The sequence below is a fragment of the Rhinopithecus roxellana genome, chromosome 13, assembly GCF_007565055.1.
Source record: "Rhinopithecus roxellana isolate Shanxi Qingling chromosome 13, ASM756505v1, whole genome shotgun sequence".
Classification (NCBI taxonomy): domain Eukaryota; kingdom Metazoa; phylum Chordata; class Mammalia; order Primates; family Cercopithecidae; genus Rhinopithecus; species Rhinopithecus roxellana.
This window is the reverse complement of record NC_044561.1, coordinates 70,822,018-70,845,814: the sequence shown is the minus strand read 5'-3', so window position 1 is coordinate 70,845,814 and position 23,797 is coordinate 70,822,018. Positions and strand designations below refer to the sequence as shown.

General features: G+C 53.6%; 1 protein-coding gene and 1 pseudogene across 2 annotated transcripts in view; both read right to left on the bottom strand.

Moving 5' to 3' along the window:
* Positions 1 to 2,786: 2,786 nt before the first annotated feature.
* LOC104663894 lies at positions 2,787 to 3,619 on the bottom strand (annotated as a pseudogene).
* A 5,612-nt stretch (positions 3,620 to 9,231) lies between these two features.
* The window catches only part of DIDO1 (death inducer-obliterator 1), a 63,567-nt gene continuing 49,001 nt past the window's right edge, over positions 9,232 to 23,797 (bottom strand). For both annotated transcript variants that reach the window (XM_030915090.1, XM_030915089.1), the window contains exons 14-16: positions 23,653 to 23,742; positions 22,616 to 22,811; positions 9,232 to 13,963 (exon numbers count right to left, since the gene is read on the bottom strand). In XM_030915090.1, the coding sequence (XP_030770950.1) occupies positions 10,737 to 13,963; positions 22,616 to 22,811; positions 23,653 to 23,742 (3,513 nt within the window). In that variant the 3' untranslated portion in view covers positions 9,232 to 10,736. The remainder of the gene's footprint in view (positions 13,964 to 22,615; positions 22,812 to 23,652; positions 23,743 to 23,797) is intronic.

Sequence of the window (23,797 nt, the reverse complement as noted above, 5' to 3'; positions counted from 1 at the left end):
ATTGCTTGAACCTGGGAGGCAGAGGTTGCAGTGAGCCGAGATCACGCCACTGCAGTCCAGCCTCAGCGACAAAGTGAGACTCAGTCTCAAAAAACAAACAAACAAAAAAAAGCTTAGAAATAAATTTGACAGAAAGACCTGTACACTGAAAACTACAAAATACTGTTGAAATAAATTAAAAAGATGGGCAAATATAGAGTATACTATGTTCATGGATTAGAAGGTTTGATAGTGTTAAGAGGTCTGTTATTCCCAAAATTGATGTATGCAGTTCCAATAAAAATCCAGCAGTGTCTTAGTCCATTTGTGCTGTCATAACAAGACACCTTAGACTGGGTCACTTATAAACAACAGAAATGTATTGCTCCTAGTTCTGGGAGCTGGAAAGTTCCAGATCAAGGCACCAGCATATATGATGACTGGTGAGGGCCTGTTCCGCTCAGATGGTGCCTTCCTGCTGCATCCTCACGCACCAGAGAGAGAAAATCAGCTCCCTCAGGCCTCTTGTAAAAGGGCACTAATCCCATTCATGATGGCTCTCCCATCATGACCTAGTCACCTCCTAAAGATCCCTCCTTATTTTTTATTTTTGTTTTTGAGATGGAGTCTCAATTTATTGCCTAGGCTGGAGTGTAATGGTGTGATCTCGGTTCACTGCAACCTCCGCCTCCCAGGTTCAAGCAATTCTCCTGCCTCAGCCTCCTGAGTAGCTGGGATTACAGGCACATGCCACCATACTCGGTTAATTTTTTTGTACTTTTAGTAGAGACAGGGTTTCACCATGTTGGTCAGGCTGGTCTCGAACTCCTGACCTCGGGTGATCCTCCCACCTCGGCCTCCCAAAGTGCTGGGATTACAGGCATGAGCCACTGCACCCAGACATTGTTTTAAAGACCCCTTTTCTTTTTCTTTTTTTTTTTTTTTGAGATGGAGTCTTGCTCTGTCGCCCAAGCTGGAGTGCAGTGGCGCGATCTTGGCTCACAGCAACCTCCGCCTCCTGGGTTCAAGTGATTCTCCTGCCTCAGCCTCCTGAGTAGCTGGGACTATAGGCGCCCGCCACCACGCCTGGCTAACTTTTTGTACTTTTGATAGAGACGGGGTTTCACCGTGTTAGCCAGGATGGTCTCGATCTCCTGACCTCGTGATCCGCCCGCCTCGGCCTCCCAAAGTGCTGGGATTGCAGGCGTGAGCCACCGCGCCCAGCCAAGACCCCTCTTCTTAATGCCACCACAGTGGAGATTAGGTTTTAGTATGAATCTTGGAGGGATACAAACTCAGACCATAGCAAGCAGGGTTTTTTTTTTTTTTTTTCTTTTTTTAATTCTTGGAAGGTTGAGCAGGGTAGGGTCACCAGGCCAGCGGGCAACTGCTCCCCTTTCCTCCCATCCTCTTGTAGCTTCTTGGACTCCTGGGCCAGTTGGTATTTCTGTTCTGTGATGTGGAGTGATCAAAGCTGGTTCTGGGTTTTCTGGAGCTGGATCTTTGATTGCCTTTGATTTAAAAGCATTCATGACCCCGTTTCCCTCGTGAAAGAGGGCTGATAATTCATGCAAATGGTCATTGATGGGCAGAATTCACCAAGTGCCTCTGGAACCAAGGCTGCCATTGAACATTCTAGTAAAAACGGGTGATGCTTTCACCCAAGTGCCCTGGATAACCTGGGAAAAGAAAATGGCAAGTCAGTGCTTTATTTATTTTTAATTAATTAATTTTTTTGAGGCAGAGTCTTGCTCTGTCACCCAGGCTGGAGTGCAGTGGTGTGATCTCGGCTCACTGCCACCTCCGCCTCCTGGGTTCACGCGATTCTCCTACCTCAGCCACCCGAGTAGCTGGGATTACAGGCACATGCCATGATGCCTGGCTATTTTTTGTATTTTTCTGGTAGAGACAGGGTTTCGCCATGTTGGCCAGGCTGGTCTTGAGCTCCTGACCTCAAGTGATCTGCTTGCCTCGGCCTCCCAAAGTTCTGGGATTACAGATGTAAGTCACCATGCCCAGCCTGAATTCTTTTTTCTTTCTTTTTTTATTTTTAGATGGAGTCTCTGTCACCCAGGCTGGAGTACGGTGGCATGATCTTGGTTCACTGCAACATCCGCCTCCTAGGTTCACTGCCTCAGCCTCCCGAGTAGCTGGGATTACAGGCATGTGCCACCATGCCAGCTAATTTTTTTAGTAGAGACGGGGTTCGGGGTTTCATCATGTTAGCCAGGATGGTCTCGATCTCCTGAGCTCGTGATCCACCCACCTCGGCCTCCCAAAGTGCTGGGATTACAGGCGCGAGCCACTGCGCCCGGCCTTTTTATTTATTTATTTATTTATTTATTTATTTATTTATGTATTTATGTATTTATTTATTTATTTATTTAAAATAGAGAAAAGGTCCATCATGTTGCCCAGGCTGGTCTCCAGCAAGCTCAGGGGATTCACCTCCTCCCCAACAGGGCTCCCCCAGGCGTGAGCCACCGCGCCCACCTTATGTATTTATTTTTCTGTATTTTAATTTCCAAGGTGGTTTATTTAAAGGTTTCACAACTATGTCCAGGTTTTAGGCTTATGGGAAGTAAATGGGGACACTTTTTTCCTAAGAAGAATTTCTTTAAAACCAAGCACATTGCTAAATAACAACATTATATCTGGCAAACAATAATTGGCAAGAAAATAAGTTTATTATTCTGCCCAAGCCAGTCCCAGATGCTGTTTCTTAACCAAGATACAAACTAATTTTGCTGTAGCAAGTCTGGACCAATTTTATCAAACATGTCTTTGGTTAGATGTCTAGTTTCCATTTAATGTTTTGAAAACTTATTTGACAGCCAGTCAAGTCCCTCATCCACACCAGCTCCGTGTTGCACAAGTGGCTTGAACATACCATGTCCTGTTAGGAAGAGACTGAAGAGCTGGCTCATCTGTCGTCGCACTGATGGCCCAAGCGTTGGGCAAACCCTGTTTGTTTGCAGAGAGCAGTGGCGCTGCGTCTCCACACTCACCTGCCAGAAGCCTTTTCTGCAGCACATCTGCCACTTCCCGAATTCTTTCATGATCATTGCTGTCTACCAGCAAATGTAGACCCTGAGTATTCTGGAAGTAATGCTTCCAGAGAGGCCTCCTTATATCTTGACCACCAACATCCCACACTGTGAAACAAGTGTTCTCTTTTTGAGTCAGAGTCTCGCTCTGTCAACCAGCCTGGAGCGCAATGGTGTGATCTCAGCTCACTACAACCTCCACCTCCTGGGTTCAAGCAATTCTGCTGCCTCGGCCTCCCAAGTAGCTGGGATTGCAGGAGTCCACCACCACCCCGGCTAATTTTTGTATATTTAGTAGAGATGGGGTTCTTCCGTATTGGCCAGGCTGGTCTTGAATTCCTGACCTCGTGATCTGCCTGCCTTGGCCTCCCAAAGTGCTGGGATTATAGGCTGAGCCGCCGTGCCCGGCCCAAAACAAGTGTTCTTATATTTTACTGCTTCCATGTTAAAACCAATGGCAAGAACTGTGGTGAGTACCTGCCCTAACTTCAGTTTATACACAATGTGTAGGCAGCATCCAATCAAACCATCCAAATGTGCACCTGCTTCTTGCTGAAGAGGTGGGAGAAGAGAGAGGAGATGGTGGGGACCATAGGTTCATGGCACTTGTGATGGGCAGAAGCAGAGGGGTTGGGGGTGGCCCTGTATTTCCTTCTTTCATGCTTCCAAGCAAATTGAACAAGGCGGAAGAGAAAGAGCTGAGGAAGAAAGAGGGAGGCAGGGATGTCTCACTGGCCTATGTGCTGGTGAAGCTGTAGACAGGAATTAGCAGGACAAGGAGCTGCTAGTGATGAACACAGCAGCTCCAGCTCTCGGTGCTTTAAATTCCTAGCTTGGAGTCCCAAAAAGGAACCTGAAAGCCTCTATGACTGCCTTGAAATAAGTCCTTATCTTCTGTAGCCATGGGGCTGAGATTTCTGCAAAACAAACCTGAAGCCTCGTCTCCTGGATGATTTAATTACAGCGTAATCTACAGTTTTGACTTTGCAGTGCCTCTTTTGTTAAGTTTAAGGGAAGCTGGGAAAGAACTGGAACCTGGCGTTGGAATGGGGGCATGTGGGAAGATCCCAGTGACGCTGAGACCACAAGCCCCGCAAGTCTGTTGGGATCTGCCCGTAAACTCCGCAAGTCTTCTTTGAAGGCACATGCGGCTCTTCCACCACTGCCTGGGGAGCTGAGACCCCTTTGCCTGAAGACCCTCAAGCGCCTTCCCTAGGGAGCTGCCCTGTAAGGCGCCACCATCCTGCCCAGGACCCACCACCACCTCTGTTTTCCTTCTAGACCTAGATCCAGACTGGAGTTCCAGCAGGCCCCAAAAGAGAAGGTGTGAGGTGTGGCCCACAAATGCTTCCCTACCAAAACCTGGGGAAAATGTGTGGAAATGGATGTTGAGAGTGTGGGATCTGGGTGGAAGGAATATAAGCTTGCATAAGTGAGACAGGGACTCAGATACGAGATTCTGGACTTGATGTGTTGGAGTGAACGGCTGGGAGTGACCACCCTTCCTGCCCCCATTTTCTTGACCAATCACCAAAACTGTTGCCCCACAGGTAGCCGACCCTAAATTAAGTGAAATCCAGAACTTTCCTAGTATACTGGAGAGGACAGTGGAACGCTAGGATGGATTTATCACGCAAGACCAGCTTGATGTCCTTGGGGCTTGGAGGTCATCCCTTCACCAGGATTCTGAGGAGTGAATTCACGGGGTAGCCCCATACCCTCGCCCTCACCCGCACCCTCACCCACACGCACCCGATCCGTCACCCACACCCACACCCGATCCCTCACCCACACCATCACCCGCACCCGCACCCTCACCCGCACCTTCACCCTCACCCTCACCTACACTAACACCCGATCCCTCACCCACACCATCACCCGCACCTGCACCTCACCCTCATCCTCACCCACACCCTCACCCACACCCTCATCCTCACCCACACCCTCACCCACACCCTCACCCTCACCCGCACCTTCACCCTCACCCTCACCCTCACCCACACCCGATCCCTCACCCACACCCTCACCCACACCCTCATCCTCACCCACACCCTCACCCACACCTTCACCCTCACCCTCACCCGCACCCACACCCGATCCCTCACCCACACCCTCACCCACACCCTCATCCTCACCCACACCCTCACCCACACCCTCATCCTCACCCACACCCTCATCCACACCCTCATCCTCACCCACACCCTCATCCACACCCTCATCCTCACCCACACCCTCACCCACACCCTCACCCTCACCCACACCTTCACCCTCACCCTCACCCGCACCCACACCCGATACCTCACCCCGACCCTCATCCTCACCTGCACCCTCACCCACACCCTCACCATCACCCTCACCCTTACCCTGACCCGCACCCTCACCATCACCCTCACCGTCACCCACACCTGCAACCTCACCCGCACCCTCATCCTCACCCACACCCTCACCCACACCCTCACCCACACCCTCATCCTCACCCACACCCTCACCCTCACCCGCACCTTCACCCTCACCCTCACCCTCACCCACACCCGATCCCTCACCCACACCCTCACCCACACCCTCATCCTCACCCACACCCTCACCCACACCTTCACCCTCACCCTCACCCGCACCCACACCCGATCCCTCACCCACACCCTCACCCACACCCTCATCCTCACCCACACCCTCACCCACACCCTCATCCTCACCCACACCCTCATCCACACCCTCATCCTCACCCACACCCTCATCCACACCCTCATCCTCACCCACACCCTCACCCACACCCTCACCCTCACCCACACCTTCACCCTCACCCTCACCCGCACCCACACCCGATACCTCACCCCGACCCTCATCCTCACCTGCACCCTCACCCACACCCTCACCATCACCCTCACCCTTACCCTGACCCGCACCCTCACCATCACCCTCACCGTCACCCACACCTGCAACCTCACCCGCACCCTCATCCTCACCCACACCCTCACCCACACCCTCACCCACACCCTCATCCTCACCCACACCCTCATCCGCACCCTCACCCTCACCCTCACCTGCATCCTCACCTGCACCTGCATCCTCACCCGCACCCTCACCCACACCCTCACCCACACCCTCATCCTCACCCACACCCTCATCCGCACCCTCACCTGCATCCTCACCTGCACCTGCATCCTCACCTGCATCCTCACCCACACCCTCACCCACACCCTCATCCTCACCCTCATCCTCACCCACACCCTCACCCACACCCTCATCCTCACCCGCACCCTCACCCACACCCTCACCCACACCCTCACCCACACCCTCATCCTCACCCACACCCTCATCCGCACCCTCACCCTCACCCTCACCTGCATCCTCACCTGCACCTGCATCCTCACCCGCACCCTCACCCACACCCTCATCCTCACCCACACCCTCACCCGCACCCTCATCCTCACCCGCACCCTCACCCACACCCTCACCCACACCCTCACCCACACCCTCACCCTCACCCTCATCCTCACCCGCACCCTCACCCACACCCTCACCCACACCCTCACCCTCACCCTCATCCTCACCCGCACCCTCACCCACACCCTCACCCTCACCCTCATCCTCACCCGCACCCTCACCCACACCCTCACCCTCACCCACACCCTCACCCACACCCTCACCTGCATCCTCACCTGCACCTGCATCCTCACCTGCACCCTCACCCACACCCTCATCCTCACCCGCACTCTCACCCACACCCTCACCCTCACCCTCATCCTCACCCGCACCCTCACCCACACCCTCACCCACACCCTCACCCTCACCCACACCCTCACCCACACCCTCACCTGCATCCTCACCTGCACCTGCATCCTCACCCGCACCCGATCCCTCACCCACACCCACACCGTCACCCGCACCCTCACCCGCACCCTCACCCGCACCCACACCCTCACCCGCACCCTCATCCTCACCCACACCCTCACCTGCATCCTCACCTGCACCCTCATCCTCACTCGCCCCCGGGGAGAGCTCCGTGATCATTCTTTTCTGTAGGCCAAAACTGCGGTGGGAACTGCTGCCATGCAGCTGGACTCCCAATGCAGTGGGGATGGTGGAGCTCCGGGCTGGCGGGAGCCATGCGGCCAACGTGATTCCCAGCACAGCGGTGAGGGGCAGCAGAGGCGCCGTCATCTGACCCACATAGTTCCTGCGTTGCCTGATGGGCGCGGCTTCCCTACAACTGAAAAAAATGGACATCCTGCCAAAGGCGTCCCCGTTTTGTGCTGGCAGAAAGGCTGTAGGTTCGAGAGCAGGAGTCCCAAGCTCTGACTGGAAGCCCCAACACAGAGTTCCGGGCCCTCGGCCAAGTTCCAGACTCTGGACAGCCCCAGGCCCCTGGAATGGAGGAGAGACTGCGTCTCCCAGAGGAAGGGGCCCTGCTAAATGCCAAAAATATGCAGCTAATTTTCCCACCACCCCTTCCCAAATGGATCTTCCTCTGCTTATCAGGAGTCTGTGCAACGGGGATGGGAAATAATCAGGCCTTTTAGGAATTTCTAGACCCTGGATCTGAAAGGAGGCCCAGATGCCAGGCAGAGCTGTGGTTTATGGAGGCAGATGATGGAGTTGGTTCAGGTTTTCCTCTGAGTAAGCCCAGTGAGCCTCCCGGCCTCCTGTGGAACAGACGTACTCAGCCAATGGCCGGGTCCCCACATGGGTACCCTGAGCCCAGGAGTGAGGTCGGCTGGAGGCAGCAGAGCAGCCGGAGGAGGAGCAAACCCCAGGCCACAGCGTGCTCCTGCAGGGACCCCGATTTTGTCAAAATTTAGATGCAGAGAGAGAAAAAGATAAAGGAAAATACCAAAATAACGACAGTGGTGACTGCTGGGTCTGACGTTTTGGGCAGGCTTGGTTCTTCTCCCTTTGCTAGGTGTCCCACAGGAAGACAGACCCAGCGTGTGGGGACCCGCACCCAGCCAGTCTCGCCCTGGCTCAGCCTCTTCACTGGCCCTGCCCTGCCACTGAGGGCTGAGTCACTGTCCGTCTGGGCATGTCTGTTGTGGTCTTGTCTCTTCTGCCCTTCTGGTTAGGCCCCCCGAGCTCAGCCACAGCCACGGTCCCCACTGCCGCCTCCTCCCTGGGACTCACTGACGCCTGATGTGAGGGGTGGGCATGGAGGGTGCTTGCTGCTTTGGGTACCGCCTGTTGGAGGCCCCCGTGCCAAGTTCTCGAGTGAGATGGCTCTTTCCATTTTCCCCGACAGCTGCCTTGGCCTCCCTGCTGGAACAGGGAGCCACAGTTCGGTGACCCTCTGGTGCCTTGTGGGCCTGTGGGTGCCAGGGCTCCGGGGCCTGGGCCTTTTCCTGTTTCGTTGGCCGACCGGGCCGTGGAGGAGCCCAGAGGCAGACTGGAGCTGAGCCTTCCTCGCCACTTTTCCGCACAGTGAGCCCTTTGGCTGCAGGGTTCACGGTCTGGAGCTGTTGGAGGAGGCTGGTCAGAGCTGTTGCTGTCCCACCAGACACTTGGCCAAGGGGTCTGCACTGGTCTGCACGGGAACGTCCCATCAGCGTCTGCTCATGGCTGGGCTGTGGACCCATAGGCTTGTTCAGAAGCCAAGCGCAGGCCAGGCGCCAGCTCACGGAGCCTGTCCCTGCAGCCACGCTGTGTGCAGGCACGTGGGGTACCGTGTCTCCTCTACGGGCACTGCTGGCTCTGGGCCGCCAACCCCGCCTGCCCACCTGTGTCCTCAGCAGCAGCCCACGCCTGGCAGAGCCACCAGGCACACTCTCTGCTGCAGCCCACACCCAGCAGAGTCCGCGGGTGCACGCTCTGCTGCAGCCTGGATGGGCTGGGGCTTCGGGGCTCACTCCTCAACCATGAGACCCCTTCACCACAGCTGAGGCTGTCGCGGTGGTCTCGGGCTCCCACTCTGAAAGCCCCAGGAGAGGGTCTGAAGGGGGTGAGTCCCTCCTCCCAACCTTCCTGCCCATCGTCTCCAGAGCTGGATGTCACCAAGTCCCCGCAGGCAGCGAGAGAGTTGCCCCGTGACGGAAGGATGTGGGGACCCGCACCCAGCCAGTCTCACCCTGGGCTCAGCATGAGTTCAGGGAGGGGTCCAAAGGGCACTCCTGCCCATGCCCAGGCAAACCAGCAACAAGAAACTGGGTGGCCAGGGCGTCCGTGCATGACCCCAAACTTCTCGGCGTTAGAAAAAGGCTGATGAAGACCCGAGACAGAAACTTCCTGTGGCTGTTTATTCTACTGCGAGTAACAAACCCTATGTCGTTCCATGTTCTCATGTACAGTGATAGAAGCCTCCGCAATATAAAATACAATTTACAGGAATCTCTATCAAGTAAACTAAAGAAACACACTTGATTTTTACATTTGTGTATTTAAATTAGAAAAATTTGCTTTATATGTTAAACAAACAAACAAAAAAAACCTTCACATCGTACTAGATGTTGGAAAGTGACACCTACTTTAATGTAATTTAACCTATGGACACTTGGCTTTCAACACCAAACATCTCAAACTGATACGTTCTCAATGTTTTCTTAACTTAAGAAATCTGTGCTATAAAGTGAAAAATCTGTAGTGACGTACAATGGAATAACAGACTCCAAAGGACAAGTGAAGTTCTTTAATTTTATATCTGTAAAAGTAACTTTATGAAAATATAAAAAATTATCAAAGTGTATTTGTACAAATAAATTAGCCAGATTTTTTTACTTCACACTTCAGTACTCAAAAAATACACAAGCAAGAGACTGTTTCACAGTGAACAGCTTCCTATCTCATTTGCAGGTCTTGAGCTAATCATCACTATTTCTCATCTCAGACTTTATACGAGTATTGCTCCACTTTCAAGGACAAAGTTTTAAATATATCATCTGACAAATACCAGTTTGAGGCTGACTGCACTTTTCTCGGGACACAGAACTGCTCAGAAGGTGAAACTGGACAAAACGTTCCGATTATTCAGATCAAGGGCTCCTCCCCACCCCCAAAGTACACTTAATTGGTTTGTTACTTTTATTTAGGCTGGTCAAACTTAACATTTTTCAATAAATTGTTATTTAAAATGCAACAATTATGCTAGGACAGATGTTGCTTTAAATCAAGGTTTTGAAAAAACTGATAAGGTGACCTACAAAAGCTGAGCTCGCTAAGAAATGTGTTTTTGTTTCCCAGTTGAAAATTGCAATTCAAATTTTATGACAAAAGAAAGATGCATTTGTAAGTTTTGTGTTTCTCAAGACTCCAGATACAAGCTACTAACACTTCTCCCGCAGCCGCAGGGTGGACGCCTGCAGGTCACGCCCACACCGGCCTCCGGGACAGCGGCTAAGACCTGTAAAAGCAGCTTTTGGAAACACAAACAGATGAGATGTCAGTGAAGGTATGGCTCTAGGGTCCAACGAAATTCCCTTAAAATTTACAATAGTCAAGTTATTGGAAAAGATAACTTTATGATCTGAAAAAGCAATATGCTCTGTAGGCAATTTCCCATTTCTTTAACTTTAAATGGAAATATTAAAGTTTAGTTTTTTTTTTTAAAAAAGTATCAGAATTGTAAAGATGTGAAATCTAGTAAGAAACCATTTACACAAAATTACAGTAATTTTTAAGTCCAGAATATTCTATCCTGAATCTAAGATCGTGGCTGTTTCAAAAGCTACTTGTTCAACGCATTTTACGAACGTGGCTTTAAAAAGGGTCTGGGCCCGGCCGGGGCGTCTAGGCCTGCGAGGCGGCGCCAGCGTCGGAGGCCCTCGAGGCCTCGGGCTTCGGGTCCCGAGCGCTCTCTTTGCTCTTGCTCCGGTCCTTGCGGTCGCGGCCCCGCTCCCTGTCCCTGGCCTTGTCTCGGTCCCGCTCTCGGCTCCGGGACCGGTCCCGGTCGCGCCTCCGGTCTCGCTCGCGCTCTCGGTTCCTGCTCCGCTCCCGGCTGCGGTCCCACTCCTTGCCCCGGTCGGCCTCGCGCTCTCGGTCACGGTTGGCGCTCCTCTCCCGGTTTCGGTCCCAGTCCCGGCCGGAGTCCTTGTCCCGGTGTCGGTCCCAGTCCCGGGCCCGGTCCCAGTCCCGCTCTCGGCTCCAGTTTCGGCCGCGCTCGCGCTCTCTCCGCCTGTCCTCGGACGCCCGGCCCTGGGCGTCGGGCTCCTCCGGCGGCTTCTCCTTGGGGCCCGCGTCAAAGCGCTCCCTCTGCCTCCCTTCGAAAGTCTGGTTTCTGTATTCGTGGCCTTTGCCCTCTCGGAAGTCGGGCGACGCCCACTGTCCGTCGGCCTCGGGGCCCTGCCCGGGCGCACTGCCCGAGAGCGCACTGCCCGAGAGCGCACTGCCCGAGAGCGCACTGCCCGAGAGCGCGGAGGGCGGGCCGGCCTCCTCCCAGCGGTCCTTCCGGTGCTGCGGCGGGTGGCTGGGGAGCTCCAGCAGGGGCCTGGGGCCCGGCTTCACCACCTGCGGGGCCTGGCCCTGGAAGTGAAACCGCGACGGGGTCTGCTCGCTTTTTTCAGAGAAGGGCGCAGACCCCCGCAGTCCACCAAACTGCAGGGGTGCCGGCGCCCTTTGGTTTGTGAATCTCGGTGGTGAATGGACCCTCTGGTCTTCGAACTGCTGAGGCTGAATGCCCCGGGGACCCGGCATAAAGTTAGGGACCTGGCCTCTGGGTCCTTCGAACTGGCTGGGATGAGGGCCCCGGGTAGCTTCAAACTGACTAGGATGGGGCCCTCTTGGGCCCACGAAATGGCCAGGGGGTGGTCCTCTCTGACCCCCAAACTGAGAGGGAGGGGGGCCGCCTCGGGGGCCTTTCAGCTGGGACAGCAGCGGCCTTCTCTGGCCTCCGACCTGGAAAGGCGCACCGCCTCTGCCCCCCAGAAACGGCGCTTGCTCTGTCCCTTCGAACTGGGCGGGGGTGCCCGAGACCTCGCTATACGGGGCGTCCTGGAACTCCCTCTTCTCCCCATGGGGATCCTTGCGTTCTTCAAATTGGGATGGTGCCACTCCTCGTGGTCCACCAAGGTAAGAGGGTGCGGGGCCTCTGCTGTCCCCATAAGGAGGTGGCCCATGTTGCCCCGAGAATAAGGAAGGGATGGGCCCCTTCTGGGCTCCAAATCTGGCTGGCGGAGGCCCTCGTGGCCCCTCGTTAGAGGCAATACTCTCTTCCGGAAACGGAGGGGCTGGCCCCCTTGGTCCCGGGAAATTGGGGCCATGAAGCCCTGACATCCCCAAAGCATGAGGTCCAGGTTCACGCTGACCTTGAAACTGGGGCTGAGCGCCCCCCACTTTCTGTCCTGGTGTGGGGAGCGGGGTGGTGCCCTCGCCGGGTCTGGCCTGTGGCTCTCTGTCCCCCTCTGTTTCAACTGTAGGGCTGCTGCTCCTTCCAGCAGAATGAAGATTTCTTGGGTCCTCATACTGAGCTGAGCCAAGAGCCTTGTCCTGCGACGCGAACCCTGGGCTGGTGAAAGGGTCCCTCTCAGCGTCGTGCTGCAGCGGGAAGCTGGGCTGCAGGGCACCGCAGGGTGGTGTGGGCAGCAGCACCCTCCGGGCAGGCCTGGCTGAGCTGTCTCCAGCCGTGGCAGGGCGGGTGCCCTCACCAGGCTCTGCCTTCCAGCCGTCCTGCTCGGACCCCGCTGGGGGCTTTTCGCCTGAAGCCCAGGGGGAAGAGGCTGGCTCCTTTTCCTCCAGGACTGGCATGGGTGCCTGGCCCACAAGGCCGCCCCTGCAAGCATCTCTCTCAGGCAGGGCACCTTGGGCACCACGTGCCGAAAGCCTGGAGAGAGGCTCCCCCTCCCCCTCACCGGTCTCCGCGGCCAGGCGCCTCGCCTGCCGTGGGTCTCTGTGGTTTGATGCCTGGCTGGCAGGGGGCAGTGAGGCGGGCTTGTCTGCGGGTTGCTGCTCTTGCTGGAACAGCTCCGCCTTGGGCAAGGACGACTTTGGTGGTGGAGACATCAAGGCGTCTGACACCGAGAAGTGGGCCATGGAGACCCCCACAGCGGCCCTCTGCTGCCTGAGAGCTTCTTCCTGCTCCTCCAGCTGTCTCTTCTGCTCCTCGATCTGTTTGTTCAGCTCTTCTAGCATCTTCTGTTGTTCCACCAAGGAGGGCGTGGTGGCCCCAGCCACCGGCTCAGCAGGCCTGTCCACGGAGTTCCTTCTCACGTCGGCACACATCCTGTTGGGCAAGTCATCAACAGTCACTTTCGCTTCTTCTAAGATGGTCTCATCCTCGGGGTCGTAGGCCACCTCTTCCCGCTCGGCTGCAGCTGCTTCAGGAGCCCTTTCCACCTCGTGGCGCCGGCCTCGCTCCACAAGCTGAGTGTCGAAGGCCCTCTCAGGGTCGTACTCCTCCTCGGGGTCGTATGGCCTGTCATCCTCCTCTTCCTCTAGAGCCTTATCTTTTGAGAACTGACCGAACTGCTGGACGATCGGATCTAACAGTGGAGGCGCCGGCACCCCGTCCTCTGCTGTGGTTTTGGGCTCCTGGGGGAGACCTGTGGTGCACCCAGGCAGCTCCCGGACAGAGGGGTCGAATGATTTCTTCTTTCCAAAGAGAGTCTGCAGGATGTGCTCCAGTGGTGACGCTGTTTTGGAAGCAGAGGAAGCGGCGGAGGAAGCTGCTGTGGAGGCTGCTGCTGCTGTTGTGGCTGCTGTGGCTGGGCTGGTGGCTGCAGGTTTGAGGGATGACAACACTTTTAGCACCGGCGGTTCTGGAAGAGGGGGCGGAGGGGGAGGCGACCCAGGGGGTGTGCTGCTGACAGCCGTGTCTGCAGAGTACAGCTGATACTTGGAGGGCTTCTTTTCGGACTGCGGGGCTGTGGTTACTTTTGGATAGGCCGGAACGTCCACTTCTTCTTGTTGAAGTCGGGTTCGCTTTTCGTCCATCTTATCTAACTCTCCAGTGTTTGCGGGACGTTTTATTTTTTGGCAGATTACTAATCCAAGAATTATATTCGGGCGTGGTGACTCAAGACCTGAAAAACAAAATATTTGTGCAAATTTTAGAATCTAAATCCAGCTTTCACCCTTCAGAGGTGAATTTTATTAAGGGCTTTCATGGGGAATGTTTAATAGACAGAAATAAGCCATTCTGTGGCAAAATAAAATCAAGTGTCAAGATAGTTGTAAAAGCCTGGATGATTCTGCCCCAGAACACATCGTCCCGGGAACACACCATCCCGGGAACGCACCGAGCCAGTCCTCCCGGAGCCATGTGAAGGGGGCGACTAACCCCTCGTCACCAACCACGGAACTGAAGGCCCAATTCACGAGGGAATTCATCCCAATCATCGGAATTTGTTACATATTTTAAAGAAATTATCTGTAATGCTAGAGCAGAAGTGTGGAGGGGAGGGAGGCTGTGGTGGGAACCTACAGGGGTGGAAAGGGCATTGTCCCAGGTGCCCTCAACACAACAGCTCAGCTATGCTCGTCTTCCCCTCGTGCCACTGCCAGGAAGGTAACAGCCCTTTTTTTTTTTTTGAGATGGAGTCTCGCTCTGTTGCTGCAACCTCGGCTCACTATAACCTCTGCCTCCCGGGTTCAAGCGAATTCTCCTGTCTCAGCCTCCTGAGTAGCTGGGATTACAGGCACACACCACCATGCCTTGCTAATTTTTGTGTGTTTAGTAGATAAGGGGTTTCACCATGTTGGCCAAGCTGGTCTTAAACTCCTGACCTCAGGTGATCCACCCGCCTCGGCCTCCCAAAGTGCTGGGCTTACAGGCATGAACCACCACACCTGGCCCCCTTTTTGTCTTTAACTTAGGAGTTGCAACACATAATTACTCTAAATATACTAACATTAAATGTTTGATTAGGTGCCAATTCAACTCAATTCAGAGTTATCAATAAAGCACAGGCATGAGGTCATCCATTAGTCTCTGGTGTCAGAATTACAACTAGACAGAAAAACGGCATTAAATGAAATGGCTAAAATAAATGCTTTGGACTGGGCGTGGGGGCTCATGCCTGTAATTCCAGTACTTTGGGAGGCCAAGGCAGGTGGATCACGAGGTCAAGAGTTCAAGACCAGCCTGGTCAACATGGTGAAACCCTGTCTCTACGAAGAATACAAAAATTGGGCCAGGTGCGGTGGCTCACACCTGTAATCCCAGCACTTTGGGAGGCCAAGGTGGGCAGATCATGAGGTCAAGAGATCAAGACCATCCTGGCCAACATGGTGAAACCCTGTCTCTACTAAAAATACAAAAATTAGCTGGGTATGGTGGCGCACACCTGTAGTCCCAGCTACTCAGGAGGCTGAAGCAGGAGAATTGCTTGAACCCGGGAGGCGGAGGTTGCAGTGAGCCGAGATCACACCATTGCACTCCAGGCCGGGCAACAGAGTGAGACTCTGTCTCAAAAAAAACAAAACAAAACAAAAAACAAAAATTAGCCAGGTGTGGTGGCATGTGCATGTAGTCCCAGCTACTTAGGACGTTGAGGCAGGTGAATTGCTTGAACCTGGGGTGCAGAGATTGCAGTGAGCCGTGATCGTGCCACTGAACTCCAGCCTGGGCGACAGAGTGAGACTCCGTCTTGGAAAAAAAAATAAATGTTTTAGGTTTAGAAAGAAATTCAGTGAGCATTGACATATCAAAGACTGCCTAAGGCTTGCGTCTTTGTAAACACAGCACACTGTGCTCACATAAAGCACAGAGGTGCTCAGCAAACAGGTGGCAAAGAGCAGAGCAGGTGAACGACGCGCACTGGGGGTTTTAGGGCACAGTATTAGTTAAAAAAAAAAAATTCTTCAAAGAGAACTATTCCCAACGTTGTAAGCTGTGGTAACTTAGATCAGGAGTACTAACATTCCAGTAACAACCCTCCCCACACTCATAATCAATCAAGAATGCCAAAGGGGAATAGAAAAACCCACATCCCAAAGCAGTAGCTGAAGTAAGAATGCTACACATGGGCAGAGCGTTTCAGCAGCGTAACAATATATGAAACTAAACCGTCAAAACTCAATGCACAGATAATTTAACATTACTGTGGTATACAAAAGGTGCTCACGTTACAGCTTTTTTTCCCTTACAATGAAAACCAGTACGATTTCCCGTGCCTCTGGTGATGTTAAAGATCATCACAGATCGCTTCAGGTTGTTTGGACAGGCACCACCCTGTAGTTCTGAATACATTTGTTGTTACTCTCCCTAAATTCCACTAAGGAATTGATGGACAGGCTGAGCACACAGGGTAGTGGGTGTCCATCTCACCCTTAAGCGGGGAATACCAGGCCTGCCAGACTGAGTTGGGACCAGCCTGCTCATGGGACACTCCCTCCCTCCTGGCGAGAGGGCCAAAGGCCTCTTCCTTCACAGGCTGCTGGGCAGAGCTGAGACTCGAGCGCAGCGAGAGGGGTGAGGTATCCCAGCACCTCACCTCCACCTCCTCTTCATTCTGTTCCCCGGATGGTAGCACGGTGCCAGTGAAAGGGCTGGGTGGGCAAAGAAGGAGGGAAGCAGGAAAGCCAGCCAGGCCACACCGAAGGGCACAGCTGAGCTCTGCTGCTCAGCAAATACGAAGGGCAACCTGTCAACCTCACGTTCTGATTAACATGAGTTAAGCGTATTTTAAAATAGTACTTCTCTCACCACAACAGCTATCTTTTTACTGAATAAGCTATTACACAGCTTACTCAAATCCACTTTTCGGGTCTGGTCAGTTGTGAAATTGGCTATTACGGCCTTCCCGGACCATATATCTGCAGAGCCCACCACGCCCTGGTGGGAAGGGCACTGAGGCTCAGGCTGAGTTCCTGTAAGCCAGGCCTTCTCCCTGCAGAACCTGACACGGGGAACAGACACAGGCATGGGCTAGGCTTCGGGAGGGACCCCCCAGGCAGTCGGGCTTGTGGGGCCTCGTGTGGGGAAGTCACCTGGGGGAGCCTAGTGCCGCCTCATTGACACAGAGGGGACATGCCGCCCAAGGGAGACTCTCAGCTTCTGAAGGGCTGTCAGGGTGGCGGAGTGATGTACAAAATCACGGTTACGTGGTCGTCTTGTGGTGTCACTCCAACTCAAACTTTTAATGGCTAACTTGCTTGTTAATGAAAAAAATAATGAGTATATCCCAGCTCTGGCAAGATTCTTCAGTCTTGAAAACAGCAACCACCTGGAGATTGGCATCAAACACGCAGCTGGCGCGTGTGAATGCTCCCACTCTTGGTGCTCTCGTCTGCAGACACTGGTGACTGAGCAAAGCTGCAGAGTCAGATCGGTGTTCATTCTGAATTTCCCCGCCATTTAAAATTTAAATTGGGCTGTCCAAAAAAGCACACCCATTGTGAAACAGTCAAACTTGTCACCCACTCCTGTTTGTTACTATGGTTGCATGAACATGTAAAACGTGGCCGGCACCCACTCCTGTTTGTTACTACGGTCGCGTGAATATGTGAAACGTGGCCGGCACGTTGGAAATAACTCCTCATGGAAGCAGCAGTGCCGTTCACCTGACTGGACCTTGGGAGCCATCTTCCCTGGAGGAGAGGGAGCGCCTGGCAGTGCCTGACATGTCCAGCAGACCGGCAAGGTCAAAAGGTCACAGAGCCCACACCTCAGGAGGGGCACTCGAGGTTGCCCAGGGGCTGTTCCCAGGCTCACCCCTCCCCTCGGCAACTGCCCCATGGTGTGTGTGAACCCTGGGAGGGAGTGTGCCCCGGGAAGCTGCAGAGACTGAGGCCTGCGTGAAGCGGGCACCAGCCAGGCCGCAGGCAGCACAGGGCACGGCAGGCTTACTTACCCACCTCCCTCCTGAGGGCTACTGAGGCCCTCCGTTCATAAAGCAGGCGGCCAGGAGCAACCAGGGCCCGGGGCCCAGAGATGCCAGCTGCGGCTAAACGTGCCCCTGCACTTCCACTGAAGGGTACTGATCAGGCCTGGAACAAGGGTGTGGACGTTCCCCCAACACCCTCTGAAAGGCCAGAGGGTGAATGGTTTCCTTCTGGGCGTATCACGTGCAAGCAAATAGGACTTTTTAGCACCATGTCTGTGTCCTTTGCATATTCATGAAGGAGGCGTCTGGACTCAGTGGTCAGAATCAGACCACACGCACAGGAAAAGAACGCAAGACACCGAAGACAAAGGGTGTATTCAAAAAGCTGTGTGGGCCAAGACCAAAACCAGGATCTGTGTCCAGGTGTGTCGGCAATAGGGACTGGGGGACAAGGCAGCTGACAAAGGGAACCACCTGCTTCAGTGGGTGCAGGAAGCGCCCTTGGTACTGAACCTGAGGCTGCAGGAAGACACTCCCTCTTACTAATGAACCACCTGCAAACCTGACTCCTCCCAACCCCGAACTATCACAATGAGGCCTTTACCCCTAAACCCACCCACCGAGCACATCCTACTACCAGTGATTTAAAATGAAAACTCTCTCAATGGTCTGCTTCTGTCAAAACAAAATGTTCACACCTGCTGGAACAGAAACTGTGTGGAAGTTAATCAACAAGGGTTCCGAGTATGACTTGGATAGAAAAGACTTGGCAATTAAGGTGGGAAGAAGTGACTTCCCCCAGCCCACCAAACACACCCACTCACACACACACAGACCCTCCCTTGTTCCAACTGGGAATCCCTATGACCTGCACAGAGCCCCTGGGTCCAGCACGCCTCAGGTGAGAGAGCGATGTCCATCTTCTTCTGGGTGCCGGGGTGCCAAGAAGGGCCCCAGGGCAGCACCAGCCTGCACTGCATCAGCTCCAGCAGCTGCCAGGTGGGCTGCAGGGCCGGGGGCACCACCAGGGTGTGCTGCGCTGGCTTATGGAAAGCAAAGGGGGGCCTAGGATAGGTGACCAGGAGCCACCAAATGGTTCCAATTCAAACAAACAAGGACCAGTTTCCACGAAATATGTTTATTGATTTAGGAGAAGGCAGTACATTCCATTCAATACTGTATGACTCTGATTACAATTTCCATGCAAAGCTGCTACTGTTACATACACACGTGAAAACTGAAGAAATGCTTACCTGACAATATTTCAAGTCAGAATTTCTCAGCTAATTTAGAAAGCAGTTAAAAGTGAATACAGAAGGACACTATGGATTCATTCTTCCCAGAAGAGCTTTCTAATGTATAAAGACCTCAGAGAAAAGAGCCCTTTCCATTCGAGCAGCTACAGAGGGCGGTGTTCCTCCTGCCCTGTACTTGGGGGGAACAGACTGTGCACCCATGTTTATGGACCGAGGTCACTTGACAGGCATTTCAGACCAAGGCTCTGAGGCCTGCGGCTTCACGCGGAAATGACGGGGGCTGGGCATGGTTTACAGGCAGGCATCCTGGCTGTGGTCCAGTCCTGTAAGGGCCCCACACAGAACCCTCCACAATGAGCCTTCAACCCGACTCATCTCCTTTCCATGAACAAGGCCCTGAGACAGGCCTAGACTCTGCCACCTCAAGTCCCTGCGGGGGGCCCTGTTGGTAGAGCTGGAACTGAGTGGGGTGAACGTCTAGGTGGAGAAGGTCACCCGGACCCAGGCCTCCCAGTTGCCCCCCAGTGATGCTGAGTTACGGAGAGTGCCCCACTGCGGGGCAGAGGGCAGAGGAAGAAAACCTGGTGTTTCTGTGGACAAATCATTAACATATGCAAGGACCAACGTCCTCAGGGAGATCCCGCTACTGCTGTGACCTGCACGGCTCCCGAGGGTGCTGCGGGGGCAGCTCCACTCTCACTGCCCGACTAGGGCCAAGTGTTGACGGGACGGGTGACTTGGTTTCCCCTGAGGGCACAGCTGGGCACCTTCAGTCCTTCCCTTGCTGAAATGTGAACAAGAAGCACCCACGGGGCTGGGAATGGACACCGCGCTGTCAGAACCCATTAGGCCCATGTGTGGGAGGCAGGACACCTGCGACTGGTATGAACCGAGGCACATGGATGAGTCGGTCACTCTTCTCTGTGTGAATCTCTACCCCCAACAGGACCTTCTCCTTAACACCCCCAGGGGAAGATGCCCCCACATCCGTGCCCTGATGCAGATGGGCAGCTCAAGGCTGGGGCGCCAGGTCTCCTTCAGGCCTGTGCTGCATGTGCTGCAGAGAACTCAGGCTCTGGAATGGCACTGGGCCCTGCAGACCCTCGCCCAGCACTTCCAGGGGCATGACTCTAGGCCACGCAGCACACACTCACCCCTGACCACAGCTCTGTGGAGTCAACACCATCAGTGCCCTCAGGTGTGGCCTGTGCTGTCCAAGGGCTTCTGGGCAGAGACTAACTCCATAAGGACAGGGTCCGCTGAGACAGAGGAAACGTGCCAGGACCTAGCCTTACACACACACACACACACACACACGCACTACACGTTTACACCACAAAGCCAGGACACACATGTACACGTTTATATCTAGAAAACGCCAAGTCAAATAATCAGTACGTGAAGTGGGCCAAGTACCCAATGGCCTGGCCCGGGGAAAAGGCTGTTTAGTGACCATGGAAGTGTGTGAAATTTCACGCACACATATTCATGTCAACAAGGACATCAGGAGAATTAACATTATACTGAAGCCTTAAGTTAAAACATTTCTGAAGTGTATGGAAAAGTTTCACTCGCTGTTACTTCTCTAAAGTCCCCTGCCCTGTGTTACTTTACCCAGACGCCTCTGCTCTTTATGGTGCGTCAAAGTCCCCGGAGCGTTTGTGTGTCCCCCGTCAGGCGGCGTCGTGGCCTCAGCAAGTGCCTTGGTGGGCGAGTGTGACGTTTCCCCAGCTGGTCGCGGAGCTGACAGTGTGGGTGGTTGGCACCATCGCACTCAGCAGACAAGGTGAGTGACCCCAGCCCAGCCCTCCTTGTCCCGGTGCCATCCGGGAGGTGCCGGGAGACTGGTCCTCTCCCTCTGCCCCAGGGCTGCACCTGCCCAGCCAGCCCTTGCTGTGGGGAGAACGGGGGTGCCACTCCTCTGGTGGCCTCCCTGGGCCCCATCACTGCCCAGTGTGGGGAACCCCATCCGAGGCCCTCCCTGGGCCCTGTCACTGCCCAGTGTGGGGAACCCTGTGCCCGGCATGTGCTGGGGCTCGCTCAACCCCCTACGTACAACCTGTGCTCACCTGACAGCTCCAAGTTTGGAGACGGAGTAGGGAGAGGAGCTCAAAAAAGGATGAAATATCGCTTCAATTTTTTTAAAAAGGGGAGGCTCGCTATCTATGAATTCACATTTCTATAAATAAAAAGTACTCTTTTCACCCCAGCAGTGAGGCGCTGAGGCGCCGCAGTGTCTGCACTGACTGCACACACACTGCTGCACTTGCAACTGACCAGGTGGTCTTCACAGGTGCTTGAGAGGTCAGCTTCTCGGTCTTCACCTCCAGGAGGGCCGGGCTTTTCCTCTCCCTGGTCACGTGGAGCTGGCCAGAGCTCTTCACAAGCATCACCTAGAACCTCTACCAGGGTCCCTTCTGCCACCCATTAGGTGGTTTCTCTTTATCCCAAGTAGGATTTGAGGGGACACACTAAAGCACTTTGCTTTTAAAAATGTACCTGGCACTAAAATAATTTAATGCATCATGCCAGCAAATATTTAACCCTGAAATTACTGATACCAACCAATCCCTTTATGGACATACAATTCCACAACACAGGCACAGGCTGAGCCCATTCCAGCTGTGAAATGGGCTCCAGTAGGAACATGGGCTGTGCCTGGGGTGACAGAAGTCTCGCCCAAGATGTGGAGTGGCCCCTACAGAACCTCAGCTAGCTACGGTGAGGCGTAAGGAGCGTGGGTGGGAGCACCCTGCACAGCTGTGGCAGGAACACCCGCCGAGGCCCGGTGACAGGGACAGAGGGCACTGAGGCACAGGGTCTAGACAGCACCTGCCTTTATGACGAAGCACTTAAGAGGAGACTGTGTGATTCACGCACCCATTTTTAGAGAACACGGATCCTCTGGGGACTGCATGGCCAAGGAGACACTGCAGTTGGGCAGCAGATACTCATCCCTAACTGAAGTCACATCAGCTTCTGCTAAGAGGCTATGAAAGAGCTGGTCACTGACAGAGCATGTGGCCCCTGGAACCACCCTCAACCCTTGACAAAGATATATTTTAGGCTATTTGTAAATAATCGTTTAAGTACAGTACTTCCCAAGGAATGTGCAAACACAAAGTAGCTGGCCAAAGATGAATGAAGCTATTACAATTTGAGCCGCAGATTTGAAAGTAATTCTTTCTAGAAATAGTTTTCTATGTCATTATTTTTAAATCTCCTGGAAATCCACCCGTTAGAGAAGCGACCCCTGATGGAGCCACTTCCTGGAGTGTGCTGGCTCCTGAGTCTATCTGGAGGAAAAACAAGGCAGCTGGCAGTGCCACCCCCTTTCTGGCTGAGCCTCGGACTCCTGGGCACTGTGTCTTCTCTGACCTGAGGCCAGCATGAGCTGGTTGCAAGCTGTGGGTTTTTCCCCCTCTAAAAAACTCTTGTAAGACAATGTATGCTGTGAATAGGGGCACTTCTAGTGCCACAGTCGTACGCCCTCAAAGATGAATCCTATTGCTAACCGCTGAGTCTGTGCTCCTAACTCCTGTTCCCAGAGAGCCCTGGGCTGGTCAGGACTCAGCGGGGCATGTCAGTGGGAGGAGGGGTGCAGGTGCAGGTGCAGGTGGGCCTCACCTCCACCCAGAAAGCCAGTGCTTACCTGGTCCCTCAAAGGGCAAGAGTTTGGATGGAACAGGGTCCTGGGCGCTCAGTGGGATCAGGTAGAGGTCCTTGACGTGCCTGTTGTTATTAGCTACAACACCAAAGCGGCCACGGCTGCTAAAATAGGAGTAGAGAGAGATATAGGCGACCTCCTCTTCCTCTGTGGCGGGGTGGAAACGGATCAGACAGAGCTCCTGCAATGGAAGAGTGGGAAGCACTCATAAAGAAAATGCGGCTCAAGCATCTCACGCCCGATTCACACCCTGCTTTCAACAGGAAACCTTGTAAAGTCTCTCCTACTCACAGCCATGATCTCACAGAGCTCCTGTCTCAGTGAGGCAATTCGCGTGACATGTGAGCCCAGCAGTGTCTGGAGCAGAGCCGGCTTTTCCTACATGCACGATGGCCCCGGTCACGAGGAACCAGCTGCATGATCTGCAATGGCTGGCTTATGTACCTCCCCAGAGGAGGGTTAAACTAGACGACAGATCTAGCCCTTTTGTGAACCTGACGAAGACTACAGAGCTTCCCGAGAGAAAACTACAGACACACACAGCTGTAGCTAAATCTCAGGGGGGTCCCAGAAAACCAAGACCGTTTAAGAGCCCAGGTTGAGTGCCCTGAGCCTGATCACCCCCGCAAAAGACACCTTCTGCTCCTTCAATCATAAAAAAAACAAGAAAATAAAGCTTATATATTTCTTACTAAAATTTAACTGCACATACATTATAATAAATTAGAAGCAACCCCCTACCACTGTATACTCAAACACCTTCACAAAGTAATACAACTGTATAAACTTTTTTTTTTTTTTTTTTTTTTTTTTTTGAGACAGTCTTGCTCTTCCAGGCTGGAGTGCAGTGGTGTGATCTCAGCTCACTGCAAAACTTAATTTTTAACATTCACCTGGAAATATCTAATAAGCTATAGGCTAACATTTTAAGTGTTAACCCATCAAAATAAGAGGTTAAAAAAAGACGTGTTTAAATAAACACGATTTTCCGTGGTTGCAGAATTTATACTATAAGCAGATACCTTAGACACAGAGGACTTGAGTTTGCCAACATAATCCCAAACTGTCTTCGGTGCAATCCTCCCACCAATGTGGATCGTGTCAGGCAAATCCTAAACAGAAAGCACTGGAGTAAATCACTTTGAACTGCAGTAGTCACAAAAAGAT